The sequence below is a fragment of the Gallus gallus genome, chromosome 23 (genome assembly GCF_016699485.2).
Source record: "Gallus gallus isolate bGalGal1 chromosome 23, bGalGal1.mat.broiler.GRCg7b, whole genome shotgun sequence".
NCBI classification, from domain to species: domain Eukaryota; kingdom Metazoa; phylum Chordata; class Aves; order Galliformes; family Phasianidae; genus Gallus; species Gallus gallus.
Genome location: NC_052554.1, coordinates 2,338,170 through 2,360,098, shown reverse-complemented (window position 1 = coordinate 2,360,098; position 21,929 = coordinate 2,338,170). Strand labels below are relative to the sequence as shown.

At 53.4% G+C, this 21,929-nt stretch overlaps 1 protein-coding gene across 7 annotated transcripts in view; it reads left to right on the top strand.

Moving 5' to 3' along the window:
* Nucleotides 1-579: 579 nt before the first annotated feature.
* Nucleotides 580-21,929, top strand: part of WASF2 (WAS protein family member 2) — a 28,988-nt gene continuing 7,638 nt past the window's right edge. Inside the window, exons 1-7 of one of the 7 annotated variants that reach the window (XM_046903663.1) lie at nt 580-677; nt 1,624-1,732; nt 14,124-14,277; nt 18,097-18,231; nt 18,741-18,894; nt 19,968-20,085; nt 21,211-21,341. In XM_046903663.1, coding sequence (XP_046759619.1) covers nt 14,148-14,277; nt 18,097-18,231; nt 18,741-18,894; nt 19,968-20,085; nt 21,211-21,341 — 668 coding nt within the window. In that variant the 5' untranslated portion in view covers nt 580-677; nt 1,624-1,732; nt 14,124-14,147. Of the gene's footprint in view, nt 678-1,623; nt 1,733-4,105; nt 5,302-5,443; nt 13,980-14,123; nt 14,278-18,096; nt 18,232-18,740; nt 18,895-19,967; nt 20,086-21,210; nt 21,342-21,929 lie in introns of those variants that run through there. The other 6 variants (XM_046903664.1, XM_040651880.2, XM_424015.8 and 3 more) reach the window with 6 other exon arrangements.

Sequence of the window (21,929 nt, the reverse complement as noted above, 5' to 3'; positions counted from 1 at the left end):
CTCTACTGGTGGTTCCAAGACCCGTCAGCCCACCCCCAGCCCCGTCCCCTCAGCCCTGTCCCCTCCCCTCCCTTGTGGCTGCCCCGAGCCCCCGCCCTGGCGTGACACCCCCACTCCCCCAGGTGGAACTTTCCTCCCAGGACGTCAGACCATAGAGGCGAAAGGCAACACCCAAGTGCGGCTCTCGGAGGGGCCGGGGGGGGAGGGTGCAAAAGAGACGCTTTTCCTCCAAAGTCGCACGGAGTTTTGCCGTGATCTCGCCATACAAAACCCGAAGACATGTTCTGAAAGTACTCGAACTGGTCGTGGTGTCGCGACTCTCCCTTCTGTCGCGAGGACGCGACCCAAAGCCTTCCGGGCTCCCCCGTCCCGTGCTCCCCGTGGTACGTTCCGCCCTGTTTACTCTTTTTGCGCGGCTCCTTGGGTGGGGTTCCCCTCCTGCTCCAGTTTCGTACGTAAGTGGCGCAGGGCGGCTTTGATAGACAGCCACGTTCAGCCAATAGAGTGGCCGTATCGCTGGGCGGTGATCCAATGGCGCCGCGGGCCGGCGGCCGGGCGGAGGCGGGGCTAGGCCCGGTCAGGGCAGGGAGGGGGAGCTGTGGAATGGCGGACGGCCGGGCTGGCCCGCCCTGGTGGTAACGAGCCCGGGGGGCCTGAGAGAGCAGCACCGGAGCGGGGTGAGTGCGAGAGGGGCGAGTGGCGGCTCCCCGGCCCTCTCCGGCCGCCCCGTCCCGCGGGAGAGCGGCGGAGGCGTTGGGGTGGGCCGCTAGGCCCCTGCTAAATAGTGAGCTCTTGGGCTGAGGCGGTCAGCGTTTCCTGCCACATCGTGAGCTCCGGGCCTCGCCGCCCCCGGGGGTTGGAACGGCTCCGGCCCGGCGCTGCCGCCCGCGCGGCCCCTCCCGGGAGCAGCGGGTCGGGGCGGGGAGCTGCCCTGGGCTGGGCTGGGCTGGGCCGGGGGGGGGGGGGTGAGACACGGGGTTCTGCGTGGGGCTGTCCGCAGGCCTCGGTGCGGGCCCGTGCTGGGGCTGGGACCGGGGGCTGGGGGGTGGGGGGGGTTGGGCACCCTCCTGAGCCAGGCCGGCTGTGCTGCGGGGCTTTACAGCGGCCCGAGGGAAGGGTGCGTGTGAGGAGCCGTGCCCGGCCTTTCCCCGTGTCAGAGCCGTGCCCGGCCTTTCCCCGTGTCAGAGCCGTGCCCGGCCTTTCCCCGTGTCAGAGCCGTGCCCGGCCTTTCCCCGTGTCAGAGCCGTGCCCGGCCTTTCCCCGTGTCAGAGCCGTGCCCGGCCTTTCCCCGTGTCAGAGCCGTGCCCGGCCTTTCCCCGTGTCAGAGCCGTGCCCGGTGCCCGGCTGGGTGCTGCTGCTGCGTGGGGCAGTGCTCGCACCCCGGCGGCTCCCCGTGGGCCCCTCCCTCCATGCTTGCCCTTCCCGGAGGTGCGGGAGCCCCTTCAGCAGGCGCTGACCCCCACACGGTGTGCCACGGCGCGGGGTGAGGCGGCTGTGTTGGAAATGCCTCTCCTCTCAGGCGCTGTCTGAAAAGAAGCTTTGAAGGGCGTAACGGGATCTGGTGGCGAAGTTTGGGCCGAGGCACTGACCTGGCAGTGACCTCAGCCCGTGCTCCTTTCGCAGAAGGAATAAGTTGCTGGAGAATGCCCTCAGGGCTGTGCCTCGCTGGCAGTTAGGCTCGTGTTGGGGCCGCTCCTTTGGGGTACAAATAGCAGATGCCCTTTGGTGAAAGGTAAGGGATGGCAGCTCTTCCCTCTTGGCTGTTATTTGACCCCATAGACCTCCTTCTGCTTATCCCCTCCGTAAGTTTCACATTTGGCGCTGCTGTTCTGCTTTCATTCTCAGCAGCAGCGGGATTGCATGCTTTCCCATTGATCAGACTGCTGGTGGGGCCGTACGGTGGGTTAAGAGAGCAGGCCTGTTCAGCTGTGCCAAAGAATGCCTGCTTCTGAGCACCACGTTGGCCTTCAGGAGTCCCATTTGTCCGGTAACATCAAGCCAGCAGCACTGCAGATGTTAGTGGACGTGAACTAAGATCAGTGATAATAAAGGCGTGTGAAATGCACCTGCTTCACACAGGGCTGTGCTTTACCAGACCCTCACACTCGTGTGTCCTTCCTTAGGACTTGTGAGCATGGAAAAGTTGGGAGCGAAGGACACAGCAAGCCAGCAGTGTGCGTGTGAGTTTCCCTGTGGCAAAGCTGATGCATAGCATTGCTTTGTGGGAAGTAGTGAAGTGTGTGAGCTCGGTCACATGAGGGGGAATGGTGGTGTTTTCCATCGGTGTGAGACGCCTGCAGAATGGGTTGCTATGAAGTGCTGCAGAAGTTGTGAGCGCTGCACAGCGGCGCTTCTCGCTCTGGTTTGCCTCGCGTTGACCTCGAGTGGGGTTTTGTCATCGAAACTGATGGAGTCTCATCCAGAACTTAGTTAAAAGCAAACCAAAGCTAACATCTACCCACTGAAAGCGCAGGCAGTGCGTTGATAAGAGTGGCTTCGACAGTCTGCTTGCAATCACAGCCAAGGACAAGCTTGATCCCGGGGCTGGGGTGCAGTAAGCAGAATGCTTTTGTTTGCTTTGCTTGGCCTTTGTGAGGACTGCGCTTCCAAAGTTTGGATGGGAGAGTGTTGCCCATGCTTTAGAGCCCACCTAACCCTGGTGTTTGGTGGTACCATCTCGGGCGGGTTGGTGACTGCGGGGATCAAACGTAGCACTTCTGCCTTCCGACCCATCACATTGTATTGCTGATGGGAGGTTTAGGTTGGATATTAGGAGGAGGTTTGTCACCCAGAGGGTGGTGGCACACTGGAACAGGTTGCCCAAGGAGGCTGTGGATGCCCCATCCCTGCAGGCATTCAAGGCCAGGCTGGATGTGGCTCTGGGCAGCCTGGGCTGCTGGTTGGTGACCCTGCACATAGCAGGGGGTTGAGACTCAATGATCATTGTGGTCCTTTTCAACCCAGGCCATCCTATGATTCTAAAGCCTGGCTGTGTGCAGGATGAGAGCAGGCTTCCCTTGCTGTACATAATGTGAGTTGTAAGGGGAAAGCCTTCTGACTGCAGACTGAATGCCAGCCTTTCCCCCAGACTGCACGTTTGCACTGCTTTAAAACCTAAATGTGTTTTTTCGTTCAAAAAGCAGGTGCCCCAAATGGCACCCTTTCCAAGCTCTGTGCTGCTGCTCAGGCTTTCCCAAGCTGCTGCAGGGTGACACTAGCAAGGTCGTGTTTCATTTCACTGTTCTCAAACTCTGCTCCCAGCCCTATGAAACCAGAGGGGCAGCAGGAATGCTTTTCCTCCCCTTGGCCTGTGGGCTCACCCATGCTTCTTGCTTCAGCTCTGTGTTCTTTTGGAGCAGCGCATGGGGCCGTTTCCTTCGTGAACAACACAGCATGCTGAGCAGAACGGTGCGTTTTGGAGTCGTGGTTCAGAAGGTATTTGCAGGCAGTGGTGATTCATGATGAATAATAGAACCCCTGTGATAACTGCCAGCCCAGTTTCTCAGCATACTTGGGATGTATCTCATTCTTCTGGGCTGGTCTAGGAAAAGCTGATTTCATTCACAAAGCTTAGATAATCACAGAGCGTGGGCGGAGGGGTTAAAACTGCAGTGATTGCCTCATGTGCTCGTGGTTACATTGGTAAATCCATCTTCTTTTTAATGATGATGGGTGAACAAAGGTGAAGATTAACGCTCCCTTTTTGATGGGCTGTAATAAGGAAGGTTCCGACAAGTGCAAGATGCTGCTTTGGTCCTTCTGGATTGCTGCTCTTTGTAGGCTTTCCAGACTCCTTCTCGGTGTAGGGTTTCTGTTTTGGCAGTGGGTTTGGTGGTGCTCAGCCCTGGGCAATGCAGCTGTATGACAGTGGCCCCTCTGGATGGGGTGCTGTGTCCTGCAGCGCTCCTCTGGGAGCCCTAGGAAGGAGCTGTGTGTCTGTACCAGCTGCACAAGGGTAAATATTTGTGAGATCAGGCCCTTGGTTACAGCAGATTAACGTTTATTTAAATATTTGGGGTATTTATAAACGCCGTGGAGGTGGCTTCTGGGTAATAAGCAAATGACTGCTCAGAGCAGAACCACCCTGGTGGCATTTACTTCCTTTGTCTTTCTGCAACCCTGTGCAATCAGGACGCCGTGCGTTTCCTCTGCGAGGAGAGGAAGGCTTCACTGCAATGCAAAGGGCACAGCGTGAGCAGGAGCTTCTGCAAGGGGTTGGGATGAGGCCTGCTCCTGGTTCACGCATGGTTTGCTTTTCTGGCCGATGGTCAGCAGGATTTTCTCCTCCCAGGAGGCAGCGGTCCCTTCCCAGACCTCAACCCCAGTGTTCCGATGCGGCGGTGCAGAGCGTTCACCGCGTGCTCAACCCTGGACCTGCATGTGGGAGAGGTGTGGGCCTTTATGGGATGCTGCGGTACAGGAGAGTAGGATGGGAGCTGCCTGCGAGGCGGCAGTGCTCGGCACCTGTTCTTAAGGCTTCGCTTCTGCATGGCAGGTGGCTGCTGCTCCATCGCTGTGGAGCTGTGGCTCTGAGATGGCTGCTGGCTTGGAGGTTTCGGTTCTGCATGGTAAGGTGTGCTGCACAGGGTGGGAGGGACAGCACAAGCAGATCTCTGTGCTAGAAATCATTACTTCATACTCCACCAAACCTGAGCCGTGGGCTGATCGCTTTGGTGTCTGCTGGGAAGTCCTCAGGAAGAGCTGAGCTCTTCTCTTGCGTTGTCTGCTGCAGCCAGAGGACCTTCCTCGTGGAAGGCACTCATTGAACGTGCACGGGGATGCATTCATTTGGCCAGTCTCCATAGGAAGCCAAGACCCTCTTCTTGCCACACGTGGGTCTGAATGGTAGCATTCCTCCCAGCGTGGTCTTCAGGTGGAGGAGGGCAGCGGGGAGGGCTGTTGCTCTGCGCTCACCCTGCAGTTTGGCTGTGCTCTTTAGGCCTCTGGTCCATGCCTTCCAATGCTGGGGCGGCTCTCAGTGTCGGTTCTGTGTCCTGTTTGCTTGCTGATATTTCCTGTGATGTTCCGGAACAACGTTACCAGCTCCCATTCCTCCTCATCAGACTGGGCTAATGACTCTGACCTTTTGTTTGTAAAGCAGAAGGAAAAGGCTCAACAAAATACTGGAGCTTATTTGCTATCATTACCGCATTGATGAGCAACGCCACTTTGCGGTGCTTCAAAGAGGCTTCGTTTATAAGATGCTGGAAATCCCGAGAGAGAGAGAGAGAGAGAACGTTTCAGATGGAGGAGGAGGAGGGGGAAGGTTCCTCCCGGCCCAGTGCTGTTAGCATACATGAGGTAATGCCTGCAGCCCTCGCCCTTCCATCTGGCTCAGTGCAAGAGCCGCTCGCAGCCTTTGCTTCCCTGTGCAGCATCCAGGCTGGTCGGTGTCACTGCATGGGAGAGAGCTCTGCCTAAACGTGCTCTCACACTGCACGCTTTTGCAGAGCGCTCCGTTGACCTCTCCTATTACCCCTAATAAGATTGAACGTGGTTTTAATTTCTCGTTTCCTCTTTCACTGGATGCCCTTTCCTTCCTTCTCAGAGCCTCGCTGCGAGTCCGCGCGCGGCGAAAGTCTTTCTCTGTTGCTCAAAGAATGAATGATGCTTTGCTTTCAGGCGGCTCCGTGCTGGAGGGCTTGAAGTGGCATTCAGAGGAGGCTATCAGCCACAATATCTGATGTATTGGCGTAGCCGCGCTTCATGCATGGAGTGCAAAAAATAGGATTTAATTGAGAGGGAGGGGGAACGGCGGCCCCGGCTGAATGGATGGGTGAAAGTTCCCCGACCACCCCTAAGCCCAGCACAGCATGCTGAGTGCTTGGCAGAGCGGAAGCGAGTTCCCTTTCAGGCACCCTGCTTTTGTGCACCGTAAGAGGCAGCTCACGTGTGGGGCTCTGGCCTTGCAGCTGCAAAAAAAAAAACACACACACATGCACAAAAAGAAAGAGCGGTGCACACACCCAGATCCTGTTCTTTCAACGGCAACAGCTGCTGAGCCAATGGTGTGCTGGAGGAAGGCGTGTGGCTCCAAACACTGCTTGTGACAAACCTTTGCCTTCTGTAGCAGCCACTTCCCTTTCCAGGTGGAGCTGGAGGTGCTCAGCATGCATGGAATGGCCCTTTGGTTGCTATTGAGGGTGAATGTTGTATGGAGGTTACATGTAGGGTCTGCCTCCGGTTGGAGGTCTCTGTAAAGCAGCTTATCACAGACCTTGTGGCGAGCTTTGATAGAAAGGCTCGCATCTTTGGCATCCCTAATGCAGCCTCGTCTCTCCTGCAAAGATCAGCTCAGTTAAGTGATGGTTTCTGCAGTAGTTTGGGGGTGAGGCAGAGCCCAGGGTTGCACAGGTTGCATGAGGTGAGGTCACTGCTGGGCTCGGAACACAGCACGGAAGCAGTGATGGTTACAGGGCTGTTTTTCAGGCTGTCCCAAGGGGGATTACACGGGTGGCCATCACCACATGCAAAGTGCAGGAGGTGGTGCCCACGTGGGCAGACCCATCCGTGCACTGCTGGAGCAGCTGTTGGAATGGGGAAGCAGAACCCCGGGGTTGGGCTTTGGGGGCCATGGGCTGGGGGGGCTCATCTCCCCATCACACCCACAGTGGCCGCTCTGATCGCCCTCCCTCCGTCTCCTTCCTCCATCTCTCAATTCCTTACACCCCAAAACCCCACGAGGGCTCTGAATGCAACATCGCACACAGCACTTCTGCCTCCTGCAGCCAAAAAACCTCCCGTGTTGCTGTGACTTCATTAAGGTGCTCTTTGCAAACCATTTGAATTCAGATGCTGCAGGCTGTCCTCTTGTTGTTGTTGTTTCAGTTTGGGTTTTTTGTGACAGAAATGCCAGCACACACAGCACTCCTGGAGAACATCAGGGCCTCTCTATTTTCGCTCGTGTCAAAGGTTAACTTAAAATATTAATGCTGCAAAGATTCGCTTAAGATATTTAAAACTGTTCAGGCAAGAATGCATGTACATATTGTAATTACTTCCTTTTTCTTACAATTAAAGTAATTGGATTATATTTAATGAGCTATTTACATTTAATAATTAAGAAAAGACTTATCTTTGCAGTATTCCCCAAGTGCAGCAGAAGGGTGGGGGCACTCGGAGCTGTGATATAATTATCCAGGCGTGAGTGGAAACTGAAAGAGCAGTTGAGCTGTATAGAAAACACTTGGAACCGGTTTGTTCCTTCACTCCTTCGTTAATCCAAAGAGTTGAGCGTGTGTCAAAGGAGTGGGGGCTGAGGTGGGGTTTATCTGCTGAGAAGGAAGGCTGCGATGCATTTGGAGTCTGCGGGTGTCACCACGCCATGGCTCTGTGCTCCTGGGGTAACTGAGAACCTCCGAGGGGCTCCTCCGGCCCTGAGCACGCCAAAGCTACCTGTTGATGGAGGCTGTGTTGCCACTGACCTCGTGTCCTTGCCAAAATCACTCCTAGGTTGAACGGGGAGTGCTCTGCTCCTTCTGCTGCTCCTGTTTCCTAGGAGGCACATTGCTGGAGCGGTGCGCGCACTGGAGGAGCCCCATCTCCCTCCTGACGTGTACCCTTCCAGCAAAGACCTTGAAACCTTTCTGTTTCTGAGCTTTAATTCCTGTTTAATCAATAGTTCCGTATTCTGAGAATGAAACCTCTGACAGCTCTCTTTAATTGAACTAAACTGCCTTTCTCTTGGCACATCTCTCCTAGAGTTCCATTTCGATGCGTTCGTTCTGCCCGTGCCCCACTTGGGCACTGATGGGAGCACTGGGTGACCCTCTTTGTTTAACATGTTGGTCAGCTAAACGAATGAAAGCATCCATGAGGGCAACAGCTTGGTTTCAGGAGTGAAAAATGTCGAGGTCAGCCAGCTGGCTCTGCTTGCAGCCAGGCAGAGGCCGGGGGGGGGGGGGGAGGTTGCTGTATGTTCCCCAGGAGCAGCAGCACCCAGTGAGCCCCTCTCCAACAAAGCAACGTGGCTGTTTGCTGCCCCAAGGGCTGCATGGCATGCTGTACAGTGCTGTTGCTCTGTGAGAGCAGAGCTGATGCTTCCCAATATCAGAACGTGGCCCTGGAGGAGTGCGGTGCTGCTCCTGCCCCGTGCCACTGCCTGGATGGCTCTTTGGTAACACCACCTCATTGCATCCCGGGGTTGCTGAGGTGGTGGTTGGAGTGGGCTGTTAGCACGTGGAGGGTGCTTTGGGGGTTCTGCTGCAGGGAGAAGCCGTGCTTTGGGTAGGTCCTGCTTTGGGAAAGCTGTGTGTGCTGGGGGTGAGGAAGCAGCCTGCACACTGCAGTGGTAGGAGATGGTGGGGATTTACCCGTGCATCTCCCCTGCGGCTCACGGGGAGAATAGACCACTGTGAAAGGAAGCAGCCCTGCAGCTGCCCTTCACTGCTGACTGCTGCTCAGCTGCTGGCAGGCTGGGCCCTTAATGACAGATGAGCCCGTGACGCGTTTTTGGGAATGAATACTTGTTACAGCTGGCGGGATGGAGTTTGTGGCATCGCATGGCAGTTTGCTCTATAATTTCGCTCCCTATTGCTCAGATGCAGCGCTGATTGCTGGGTCTCTCCCTGAGTGTGGAAGCGTTGCCTTTCTGATTGCTGCATCCCACTTCTCTGTGGCTGCATTGTGAGCCTGGATATCGCCCTGAGCGCTCAGCAGAGCCTTCTGCTGATTTTTTTTTCCTCCCCAGTTCTCCGTGTGTGTGTGTGTGTGGCTGCTGCTTCCCTTTCTGCTCGCCTTTTGGGGTTACATAAAAGCCAGTCTCTTTCTGGCCATTACAGCTGCATGGGGGAGTAGTTACTGCTGAGAGAAGCTTGAAATTTGAGGCAGAGTTGTCACAGACATTAGGAAGAACAGTCAGTCTGCGTTGGCAAGCTCCTGAGTTAAGTCTCATTTCATACTGATGGGAATTTCAGATCTGATTATCTCCTTCCTCCCTCATTCCCAAGCCTGCTGCTGCAGCTCGTCCCCCCCATGGGCACTCCGGAAGGCTCTCTCCAAGGCGCTTGCTGTGCTTGCCCTCACTGCCTGCTCGTGTCCAGGCTGGGGCTGTTGCGAGCTCTGCTGTGTGCACGGTGACCGCTCACCCCCACGGACCCCAAAAATGGAGCTCTGTATTCCTCCCCTTCCCCAAAAATGGGCTCTGTCCTCCCTAGGTGCTTTGTGCTGCACCAGACACTGTGACAGATGATATCACTGCCGGGGTCCAGATTTATTTGCAGATGGTCCCTGATCTGAGAGGTGGTGTGTCACATTGAGCGGGGAATTACCCAGGTGACTCCCACTAATGCTATGCTGGCCGGTCACATACCAGCAAGAAGAACCTTGCCAGGTCTCTGTGTTGAGCTGGGCTGTTATTTACAGCTCTTTGTGTGCACTGCACACACATCTCACCTTGCAGTCCTGCCTGCCTTCCCCGCACTGCTGTGCTGCCTGTGCTAGCTGCAGAAAGCACGGCTCCTCTCTTGCTGTGCAGTGCTGCTTTCTGCTCGTCTCCAAACTGCTTGTTAAGGACTATTTGCTCCGAGTTGCTGTTTTCAGTTGACAGAACTCGCGTTGGAAAGCAAATGCTCAATCCTAAAACATCCCTGTATTGCTCCCCAATACTTGTAATCAAAGTCTGTCTCCTTTATTGTTTGTAACAATGGTCCAATTTCACTGTGCCAGCCCTCTTTATTAAAAATAGTCAATAAGACGTGGCTTTGTGCGAGGGCTTTATAGAGCGGCGGCTCGTGTGTGAAGCAAACCAATTGTGCTTGATTCTAATCCAGGACCAGGATTCCTGTGTGATCCGCTACAGCAGAGCTCCTGGGGAGAGCAGTCAATGAGAAACCCTACAGCAGCGTGCTTGTCTTAAATGTACCTTGTGCTTCCCTCAAAGTGCCGGATTAGGAGAAGCACAAACTGCACGCTGCGGTGTTGTTTTCCCTTTCCCGGCCCGTGCTTTGCCACACTTTGTTCCCCAGCACCCCGAGAGTGTCTGCAGGAATGGCTGCCACAGTCAGAATGCACTTCGAATGTGGTGAGCGAGGTGTTAAAATTTGGTGAGCGAGGCGTTCCTGTTTGCTGTGCAGGGCACAGGGACTCGGATAGGCAGCACTGTGCACAAATCCTGCTTTCCTGCAGCAGTGCAAAGTCTGAGACTCCATGCATGCAGCACAGGTGCTGAGGGAAGGACGGCGAGGTGCCTCTTGTGGCTGGAAGATTGCTAGGAATGTAGGAGCAGGGATCTTGCCTTGCACAGCTTTTGTCGTGCTCAGCAAACTTTCTGGGCTGGCTTAGGGCTGTGAGCAGCCCGGCGCTCAGCAATGTGTGCGTAAGCGCTTTGGGAGAGAGGGGAAGGGATGAGGAATGCTGGCAGTGCCCTGCTGGGCATGGGGGGAGGCCAGGGGGAAAGCTCTGGGGCAAAGCTGGGCTCTGGGTGCTTTGGCTTTCGGTCACTGCTGTCATAACAAGGCTTGGAGCCTTCTGTGATTCAGGCCGTGGCTCGGAGACTGGAGGAGAAATGCTTGCCCGGAGCAGGTAGGGACGTTTTGCTTCAAGAGAGGGAGAGAAAAACATCGGTTAACTTGAGAAAAACCGTTCCTCCTTGTTTCTTGAGAAGGTGTGCAGCACGGCAGGCAGCAGGACGGGCGTTCTGAGCATCTCTGGATGCCACAGCGTTGGTGGATTTGGCACAGGAGCAGCGCCGGCGCGATTCCCTTCCACTCTCCCAACCAGCAAAGAGCGCTCCTCACTCACAGCTCGAGCTGCTCTCGGTTTGATGCCTGGCTTTTTTTTTTTTTTACTCCATATTCATCACAAATCTGTTGCAGACAGTCATGTTTCATAGAGGCACTTTTGCTTTCGCCATACTCTGTGTCCTCCCCGCTTGCAGCACGGTTGGGGAGGTGCTCTGTGCGCCCCAAACTCTGCCATCGCAACAAGTCTGATCTTCAGCATTAATGAGCAGATGGAAATGCTTATCTTTACCCAAAAGATAAGGGCTGCTTGTTTTTTATTTTCGGCCTCACAATTCATTTAACTTGCTTCTGAATGGTAGGATTTAGTTATAATATATGGTCTGCAGTGGTTACGTGACAGTGACTAATGCCTGATGACCACTCTGGCTAGCTGGGGTGGAAAACTGCTGTGCTGTCATGCCCTGACTACGGAAAGGAAAGCAGCTCTGGATGGCCCTTGCTGGTAACGTGCTGTCAATCAGTTTCTTAATGACTCTTTTAAAGAATAAAAGCAAGAACCTCCTGGAAGGCTTTTTTTTCTGTCTGTCCCTTCCTTGTTTCGTTTGCTGTGTCCCTCCCCTGCCCCCAGCTGCACACCTCGTGCTGTCTCCAGCATTTTGCTTCCTCCTTCTCCCTCTGCTCTCAGACATTCTCCCTTCTCCACGCTTTATTTCCTGCCCCTCCTGGCTGCTGCTTTCAAAACACACCACTTATTTTCCAATCCAGACTATTAATCTTTGTCCCACCTACTCATGAGGCATGAAGGTTTTACAGGAGCCCATTAGCTGTTATCTCTATACCTTCCCACCAAAGGCTGATGGGGAAAAAGGAGGTCCACCAGGGAAGCTGCTTCTTGTGGGGGCACTGCTCTTACTGCTGGCGTTGCTGCTGGGCTCTGTAGCTCCCAGATTTCCTCTCTCCATGCTGTAAAAACACCTGAAATCTCGAAGCTGAGGGGAGATGGAGTGTTGCTTTCAGTGCCTCTCAGCCCAGCGCTGCTACAGGAGCACAGGGCTGTCTGCCTGCTGCCATCCCATCCCTCCTGCCTCGCTCATCTCCAGTGCTCTGCAGGGTTAATGCCTTCACGTCTCACTGCTGCTTGCCAGCTCCTGGCTGGGGTTAGGGGCAGCAGGGCTGGCCCCGTTGCCTTGGGAAGAAGCAGTGCTGCCGTGCTGTGCTGTCGGAGCCATCACAAGGGCGAAACTCTTGATTCTGCAGTGGAGTGTGGCAGGCTGTGCTGGGAGGGTGGGGGTGGCTGCCAGGATGAGCTAGGCTATAAAGGGAGTGTTTTTCTTAGCCCTTGTCGCTGCTGGCTGTCTTGCACTGGTGCAGATTCGTGCTGTAGTTGTGCAGTGCAGTTGTAAAGAGGCGATTTGCACCGCTACTCTTTGCCTTTGGTTGCAGAACAGGCTTTGAAGCCGAACACTTTGGGGGTAGGGAAAGTGTAGGCAAGGTACAGGTATAGGCCTATTTCAGGCCGGTGTTTCTGCATGGGTATTTGAGGCTGTTACTCCATTTTTCTGCCCCATGCTCTAGATACATGCAGCAACGAGCGCTTCTCTCCGACCCAGCACACCTATCATCTTTTGTGGTTGTTTTTTTTTCGGTGGTAGTGCTGGTTTATTTTGTTTCCCTTTATTCCATATGCACGCTCCCATCTCTTCCCCCTTACAGCCCAGGCTCGGTGTCTGTCCCGGCTCTGCAGATCCCACCGAGCCCTGGGGAGCACGAGGGAGAAGCTCGATGCAGGCAGCCTGCAAATGCTGCCTTGTTTATGAGAGCTGCAGACTGCAGTCTGGGGGGAGCTGGGAAAGTTTGTCTGGCTTAAAGCGCTAAAGCTGGCAAAAGATTGCAGGGCTTGGGCTGTAATCAATAAAACACGGGGTGTTTGGAAGCGAAGGTCAGAGTCCTTCCTTGGTTCACCCTGCTCTTTAAATATCTCAGCAGTTACTGTGGCTGCTGCAGCGCTTGGACACAAGGAAGAGCAGCACGGACCTCAGCCCTTGGAGGAGCTCAGCTTTTGTTTACCTGGAGACAAACCCTGCTCCCTTCTGCCCCGAGGTTTATGGTTTTGGGGCCCTGTCCCTGGTGCAGGGCTGTGCACACGCAGTCCCCAGCTCAAAATGGCATCCTCCATCTGCTTGTCCAGGAGATCGCCCTGCGCTGCGGCACTCCAACTCCTCTGCCTTAATGGGTCACATTTAGCAATTCAAAATCTGGCTTGTGAGGTAATTAGGAGGGATAATGCCCACTTCTTCCTCTTAACACCCTGATAGAAAAGCATCCAGGAAGGACTCCTGGACCTCAAAGATAAGCTGCCAGCTGCCACAGAGACTATCAAAGGGTGGCTCAAAGTCAAGAGCAAACAGCTGATTTTTTATGGTTCTTGGTTTTTTGCTGTTGGTGACAGGAAGCCATGTTCCCCAAGCTGTTAGCTTCCTGTTTTATTTTTACACCCAGCCCGAGCAGATCAGCATGCCTATCACATGGGAGCTGGCTGCTTCTCTTGGGCTGCTCCTCAGCTGACCTAGAAAAGTGATTCTTTCCCCTTCTAAATTAATCACGAAGTTGGGCTGTGTTTGCTTTCACTGAGTTGTGAAGATTTCAGGCCTGTGGCACCGCTCCTTAGCTAGGCATCCCTCCGTCTCAGGGGCAGACGTTGCAAGAGGGATGTTTGTTGCTTGGAGGCTTGGGCCTGTTGGCAAAGGAGAGCCCTTGGAAGGGCTGACCCGCGCCTGAGAGCTCTTTGTCCTCCTTAGGGCTCCCTTACGGTTAAACTGCCCCAGCACAAAAACAATGGCCCAGTGTAAACCTCAGCCCTGGGGGATTTCCCGAAGGCCGCCGGGTGCAGCCTGCAGGATGAGGAGCAGTCAGCAGAAAGTTTCCTGGTCAGCTGCGAGCGCTTCCTGTTGTTCCAGCAGAGCCGCCTTGTGCCGCTGCGGGAGGAGCCGCGCTTTGTTCCCCCCCACCTCCTGCCCTCGTCCTCTGGTGGAAGCAGAGCCATCGGTCTCCGCTTTAACGTATTCCTGAGGAAGGGTTTGAAGGCTCGCTGAGATGCTGTGTGTGAGCGGGGAAGGAAGGAGGCTGCGGATGGGTAGGAAGGGAACATCGGCGGCGGCGATGCCGGCAGCGCCTCGCGTGTGGGCGAAGCCGCGTAGTTTTCCATCTCTGCCTCCACACCTGAGCCGGTGGGACTCTGCTGTCACTGCGAGTCACAGAACAGCGGGATCTTTCTTTCTGAAGAGCCAGTATTATAAGGTCGGGGAAGGGAGGGGGAAAGGAGGCTTATAAATAAAGCCATTTGAGAGCAGGAAAAACGAACACCATGGCTCTGGTGTGCCTGGAATTTGCGGTTGAGTAATCCTTTCCTGTTTCTTTTTTGGGTTGTTTTTCATCTTTCAGAACAGTGCCTGAAGCAGGTCCACCATGCCGTTAGTAACGAGGAACATTGAGCCAAGGCACCTGTGCCGTCAGACGTTGCCTAGCGTTCGAAGCGAGCTGGAATGCATGACCAACATCACCCTGGCAAATGTCATTCGACAGCTGGGCAGCCTGAGTGAGTACCATGGCGAGCCTGCGCGTTGCCCTCAGGAGTCGCTAGTGCTCTTTATTTAGCTCCCTTTCTACTCTCGTGTTCCTATTTCTCCCCCATCTGCCTTCCCCGGGTAATGCTAAAATGTTTTCCTAAAGAAATCCGATGCTAATTTCATATCCCTGGTCCCACTGCCTTCCCCATCTAGAAGAAACTGGGGAGGGGGTGTGCGCATGTGTGCGCGTGCAGGGCTGCGGCGAAGCTGCAGATGGAAGGATGGAGCACAACTCAGGCTTGTAAAATGGGAGGCTCTCAGAGCAGCCAGGATCTTGTGTCAGAGAATGTGCCTCTAATTGCGTGCGCTACTAAATGGAGCTTGACTGTGCCGAAGCTACGGCGTGTAAGTAGTCTTCTTTTTAATGAAAGATAATTAAAGCGCCCGTGCAGAAGCAGCCTGTTTGCCCCTGCTGTTTGCTACCTTGGAAGACCCAAAGTCCCCAAGCGTTGCCTTTGGAGCAGTGGGGGCTCAGGGCTGCTCGCCCAGACGGCAGCACCAAGCTCAGCTCTCCGGTGGGCTGCCCCATAGCCTTGGAAAGGCCGTAGGGAAAACGTGGGCCTGCATGCCATGGAAGGAGAGAGGAGTTAATTGTGGTCTCTGTGGGATGGCTCCGTACTCTCTTGAAACGCTCTGGCTCCTGATTAGCTGCCTTTGCCCTTGAAGCAAGTCTTTGGGAATCAAACTAACATATTGTTGGGCTTACCGGTGGTGCCTGCGAGCACTTCTGCTTGCAAAGTAAGCCCCTGGCCTAATGTGACAGGAGAACCTCAGCTACAGTCTCTTTCCAGCAGTGAAAACCGTGGCTGCAACCGAAATCGGGGCCTGTGATGGCTGCCAGTCGGTGTCACATTCTGTTTTGGGCTGTGGAAATGTCACTGCACAGGCAGGACCTGTCCATCCGCTCACATTCCACTGACCCTTGTTGGTCGTTTGGTGGGTCTGGTAGCCAAGATGGTTGTGGAGTGCAAGGAAAATCCATCTCGTGCATGTGAAATGAGGAGGAAGGAGGCAGTAAAGCTGTGCAGATCTCAGCTGCTGAGAAAGCTAATCCCAGTCCAAAGACATGCAGAGGGTTAGTGTGACAGAGCCCCGGTGAGATCCTGCAGATTTAGGCCGTCTTTGCGCAGCTATTCAAAGCTTCTCTGTGTCTGCCTCAGCGGAGACAGCAAAGCACTGGGAGCCAAATTGCAGCCGGGTTCATTTCCTGGGAAGGTGCCCTGGGATGTCTGCATGGTGCAGGGAGGGAGGTACGTGCAGCCGGGTACCTGGGGGAGAGATGGCTCCAGCTGACTGTGTGCCTCCTGGCGTGAGGGGGATGCAGGGGGGATGATTAGCACCATCCCTTATCCGCATCCCTGAGGTCAGCAGTGTTTTAAATGAAGCTATTTAGACTCACTGCTGCAGAGCACTCACACCCAGGTGACCGAACTCCTGCCCCCCTCCTTTACCCCTCTCACTTTGGAGGAAGAAATCCACTCCTACTTCGTACGCTGAGCATTGCAGGAATGCGAAGCAGGTTCAGTAGGCTGTGACAGCTCTGTCAAGTGAATAATCAGCCATGCCTAGTGCACCACAGTCTCTTTACAAAGATGCAAACATAAATCTTGTCAAACTTTCATATTCCAGTGAGTTTACCCTTCGTTACTATCACAGCTGGTAGCGCTCTGTATAAGCCGGCTGTGCAATGTTATAGAATCCACGAGCCAAAGATGGAGAGACCCACTGAATCACACCGTCTGTCTTCCTGCCAGTGCATGACAAAGATAATTCTGATTGTGAGTTGCACTTTTGCAACAGTCAAAGTAACGAAAGCAAAAATTAATCTCTGCCTTACCCCATCTAAAACTGCACGTGGAGCACCAAAGCGTATGCAAGATCCTGAACGTTAACTCGGGACTGCTGCACTTACACAGGTGGGGGAGCACAGACCATCCCTGCTCCTTGCAGGGTTAAGGACACCACGTGCAATGCTCTCTGTGTTATTTTATGCTTGAAACGTGCCTCTCGGCCCCGCAAGCCAAAGACTTCTTGTCTTCCCTCCCACTTGTTGCAGTTCCTTGTGAAATTTGGAAATGATTCTCAGTTCTCGTTAACGCAGAACCAAATTACAACTTTACGAGCTATTGCTGGGAGGGGTGGCAAATTATCACGTAGATAAGTGTTCGCTTCCTTTGGTCAAACGGGAGTGCTGGTGCTGATGGTGAGCACAGAGTGCCTCGTGAAACCTGGCTGCAGTGAGAGCTATCCAGCCCTTAGATCTCCAGGGCTACAGTCCTCCCCATGAGACTGGGGAGAGCTAGCTGGGCTTGTTAGCAGAGCCTATGTGGAGTCAGTGCTGTCCAGGAGAGCCGAGGGAGGAGGTCAGCTGAAGTTCACATCCAACATTTACCTTCTGCAGGCACTTGAAGCTGGCACTGCCACCAGAAAGGGTGGAGGAGGTTGATTTTTAACCTGCCTTGTTCTCCGTGCTTGGCAGTGTAAGGAGAACTGCGTGGCATTGTGAACAAGTCGCTGATAACGGGGGGGGGGGGGGAATGAGCAACCTCTGGTATGGCTGTCAGCTCAGCCCTGCTGGAAGGGTTTGCACAGGCACTACTGGCTGCCATTGCTGTGCCTCATGGAGGGGTTCTTTCTGCTCTTACTTGTTGCAGACAGCCTCATTTTCCAGCATTGCTGTTAAAGTCAGGCTTCCCACTGCTTATCCTTTCCTGAATGTCGGAGAGGATCTCTGGGAGTAACAGATTCCAGAACAAACTGCTGACCATATGATGATGCGCTTGCAGAACCAGACGGCTGGTTGGGAGCAGCCTCATGCTCAGCAGCCGTGGCTGGAAATGTTTCCCATCAATGGGAACTCGGTGGGCCTGGCTGCTGTCGGTGCCAAGTCTGCTCTGATCAGTGCTGTGTTATTTGGGGTTCCCACTTTCGGGTTATGCTGGAGAGCGGAGCTTTAAAGATGGTGCTCCTTTTAGCTTCTTTCTCTTTCAGTTCACCCATCTCTGTTCACCCGTGGTCATCTCTCCTTGTATATGCAGATTTTAAACTCTTAAGGACTGGGGGCATCTTATTGTTAGGCTTGTAAGTGGTGCAGCGAGCTCCTGATCCAAGCCCCAAGACGCTCTCACCATCCAAACGATGGATGATGTTTGTCATCGCAGCCCACTGGGCAACCCAAGCTGTTAGAGAGAGAATATTCCTGTTGGAGAAGTTCCCTTTTGGTTTTGATTTAGAATAAACGTGAATGCATCAATTTTTCAGACACTGCCACCTGAAGGAACAAAAGGGTCAGTGCTTTTGTCTGTGGTTATAGCTCAGGCTTTAGGATCAAGGACTGGGTCTGCTCTCCGGTTCCAGAGCTCTTTGAGCTTGTAAATATGTGCCAGTTACCCTGGAGGCAGGCCTGCTGGAGACCAGGAGCCTTTGAGCTTCTCCAGAGCAATAAAAGTCTGTGTTGTCTTGTCTAATAAACAGAACAGCAGAGAATCTTAAAGGACCTGCAGACCCATCCGGATTCAGACCACTGTTTTGTTGTCAGCCCTCTTTTTCATGGCTTTAATACTGACTTGAAAGTATGTCTCAACTGTTTCTTCGTGGCCTAAGGATCCCTCAGAAATGTCAGGTTTTGGTGGAAGGGAGTGTTGTCTTCCTGGATGTTGCACCCAACCCTGGCGGACATGAAAAGAAGCACGGTTCATTCTTTCTTTCTTTCTTTGAGACAACGAGGAGGGAGATTACATGTGGTTTGGTGTGGCTCGTGAGGGTAACGTGGTCGTTTAATATTGCAGGTAAATTTGCAGAAGACATATTTGGAGAGTTGTTTACTCAAGCCAACACCTTTGCCTCCCGTGTGAGCGTTCTTGTCGAGAGAGTTGACCGCTTGCAAGTCAAAGTCACTCAGCTGGATCCCAAAGAGGAGGAAGGTAATGGAGTGCAGCACAGTGCCTGCAGACAAAGCGTAGTAAAGGTTCTCTTTGAGTGTGGCTGGTTCGTGGCCCTGCGATGAGCCTGGTGCTATGATTGGTGTTAGAACCTCTTGGACTAAGTGGGACTGTTGCAGCCCTCCCAAAAAAGCCCAGTGCTGCCATGTGAGCATCCATCTGGCCGAGGAGAGATTTGCTTGTTAGCAGGTCTCCGTGTGGAAGCTCATCCTTCAGCACTTGGGTAGCCATTGACTTCCCAAGTCTTGGTTGCAGGGGATTGAAACCCCACTGGCAGCTCTCAAGCCATGTCTGTACAGCAGCAGATCTTGTCACAGCACGGTCTGAGGTTTGCTGGGCTTCCCAGGAGATCTGTGGGAAAAGGAACCTGAGCTTAAGGAGTACTAAGCACGCCAAGAACTCCAGCTGAAATCAGATGTTTGCTGCTTGATCCTCAGTGCCATTGGCCTGGGTCAAACTGCTCTTCACTTGCTCTTTTCTCTTCCTTACAGTCTCCCTGCAAGGCATTAACACCAGGAAGGCCTTCAAAAGCTCCACTACTCAGGACCAGAAGCTCTTCGACAGAGATTCTCTGCCAGTGCCTGTCCTTGAAACCTATGGGACCTGCAATACTCCTCCACCTCTCAACATACTTTCCCCTTATAGGTAACACTACAACACCTCCATAGGCACTTGTTCCCTTGCAGAGGAAGCTTCTTCCTCCCAGCCAGCTGAGGTCATTTCCTATCCCTTGCTGTATCGAAGTAGCCATCTTCAGTAGGAAATAGAGTTGGAGATCCACCGGGAAATCTCCATCCTTTGGATTATGTGAAACTTTGCTTTCGAGGCTGTACAAATGAGCATAGCTAGAAAATTATACGTTTGGTTACCTGCTGTCACTTTTGTGACTGCCTTGGGGCAAGGCTTGGCTTGCGCTGCATAAACATGCTAGGTGTTGTGCAGATGATGCATTTTCTTGTGCTTCGCTGTAGCCCCATGGCTTCTTTCCAGGAAGCCACAGTGCAAACTGCAGTGTGTGGCTCTCACCCAGGTGGGTGCAGCAGGCTCCTCTACGTCTGGAGCTGCTTCCCATGGCCTCCCATGCCTGGCCTGAGACATCCGATGTGACCTCGGTGGGCTGTGTGAACCGTTCTCCCGAGCGGTCCTGCCGTGCCATTTCATCTTGTCCGTAGCAGAAGTAAGGAGGTCAGAATACAGAGACTTAGCCCACATCCATAAATATCTTTTGAACAGGTAAAAAGTAATTACAGATAGCTGGAGGCTGCTGTCTTCTGCCAGACGCGGCTGCACTGCAAAGTAGGAGAGTGAGTGTGTGTGCACACACGAGTTTCAAGGACGCTGCCGGTCTGATTTAGGGTTCCCGAGCTGGAGAAGATCTTTTCACACCAAAAATACAACACAAACAAGTGGGAGTTGGAGTGAGAGACCTGCTGCTCTCCTGGTGATTGCTCAGAGCAGCCGAGTTCTTCAGGTGCTGGAATCCAGAGTTTGTGTGAGGGTGAAAGCAATGGCAAGTGGGAGTGCTGGGACAGGGGGTGGCTGCTGTGGCTCTGCTGCCTATTTTTAAATGGAGGACAGAGGTGAGAGCAGAGCGTTTGACCTTCTCATTGCAGGCTTTTAATCTGTTGTCTGGGCTGGTGGCTTTTATTTTCTTTGGGCTGCAAACAGTGGCATGACTTGGCCACTTCTTTGTGTGTGTTTTCTCCTCCCTGTTCCAGGGACGATGGCAAGGAGGCACTTAAATTCTACACGGATCCTTCCTATTTCTTTGACCTTTGGAAAGAGAAAATGCTTCAGGACACCAAGGATATTATGAAAGAGAAGCGGAAGCACAGGGTGAGGAAATGGGAGATCTGTGCCAACAGCAGCATGTCGGGGTGGGAAAGGAGGTGGAAAGCGTTAATGAACTGTGGGCTCCAAAGTTGCTATCCAAAATTGAGGTTTACTCTCTTAAGCTCTTTGGGGATCAATTCAGAGTAGTTTTGATCTGCTTCACTTTCATCGCTGTTAATTAAAAAGAAGACAACAAGGATACCCTTAATCTGTTTTTCCAAATGCCATCTTCTTTGTGGTGTTAGAAGGGTTTAATTTGTTGTCTTCAAACACAGTGCTGATGCAGTCAGCAGAGCAGGGCTGTGTCAGTCTTCTCTGTGCTTGTGGTGTTGCGTAGGGGTCTGCTCAGTGTTGAAGCAGTGCAAATCCCACTGCCCCAGCACTGTGCTTTGCCAAGTGCTGCAATAAATTCTACTGTGGAAGAGTGGAAAAAAAAGAAAGGAGAAAACCTTCAGGAGCGCCAGAAGAGGCCATGATGTTAAATGGGCGGCCATCAGGAGGCTTAGCAAAGCCACGTAAGCTGAAAGCACCGGGTAAAGCTCCTGGTTTGGTGACTGGGGGGGTTCGAGCCAATGCTGAAAGTGACACCATAAAAGCTTCATTTAGCTTTTGGGCAACCAAAGTCCTAAATATCGAAACAGATGCTGCCCTTTCCGTGTCAGAGTAACAAAGGAGGGAGCTAGGACGTGTCAGAACACAGAAAATGAGGCTCACAAAAGCACAGCTCTTTGTGGGCAGGCATCCACGCTGCACACCCAAAGCATTAACACCAGCGAGGCGATGGTGGAGTTTGGCAGCCTTGACGCACAGGCCAAAAGCAGAATTGATGAGGGGAAGTGGAGCTCTCACTGCCCCCAAGGTGGTCGTGCCAGGCTGTAGCCCTGACGTCATGCTGAGGAAGCTGGGTGGTGTCTTTTGCTGCTCTCTCTGCTCCATCTTCTTTGTCTGGGAGGACGTTGGAGCTTTCAGCAGTCAGGAAAATGAATGACAAATCCTGGCCCTCTCAGTGAATGTGGTTTCTTGAAACTGCTGCAGGTCTGTCCTATCCCTTCCTGTTCCCAGTGAGTTTAAAGCAAAATAAGGCTTTTGTTTGATTCCTCCTCCCTTTCCTTTCCTTTCCTCCCGCAGAAAGAGAAAAAGGAGAATCCAAACCGAGGAAATGTGAACCCACGGAAAATCAAAACCCGGAAAGAAGAGTGGGAGAAACTGAAAATGGGACAAGAATTTGTTGAGATAAAGGACAAACACGGTCCTGCTGGGTAAGCAAGTCCGGGGCTCTGCTCTGCTCCCCAGCAAGGGGTAGCGGGCAGGCGGTGTTGATTGTAATGCAGTTCACCCTGCTCTGCAGCTTCTCCAGATCTGCTGCACAGTGCGGATCGATACTGCCACTAATCAGATTCTCCCAAGTAAATCCATCTGCGGATTTAGAATTTGCTAAATAAATCAGGGAGCTACACGGCTTGAACGAGGTGGCAGGAACAGCCTCAGCAGCACGGCTGCTCCCATCTGCCCGCCTGGTGGGCACGGAACGCAGGAAGCCTTGGCTCCATACCCCGTGGCGGTGCCCTTCCCATCACCCCGAGCTCTGGGCTGGTGCTGAGGAGCAGGGTGGCATCTCGGTGCTATTGTGTGATGGCTTTGGTACATCTCACAAACGGCTCTTCACGCCCTGAGGTTGAAGCGGGGGCAGTTCCCATCCAAGTGTTCCAAGCTACAGATCTCTCTTTAGCGCTTTTGGCTTGGGAATTCATTTAACTTTTGACACCAGCTAGGCTGGAAGCAGACTGAATTCCCCACAATGCACCTCTCGCTTGCTTGCTCCTCGCAGCTTCCTTTCATACAAGAAA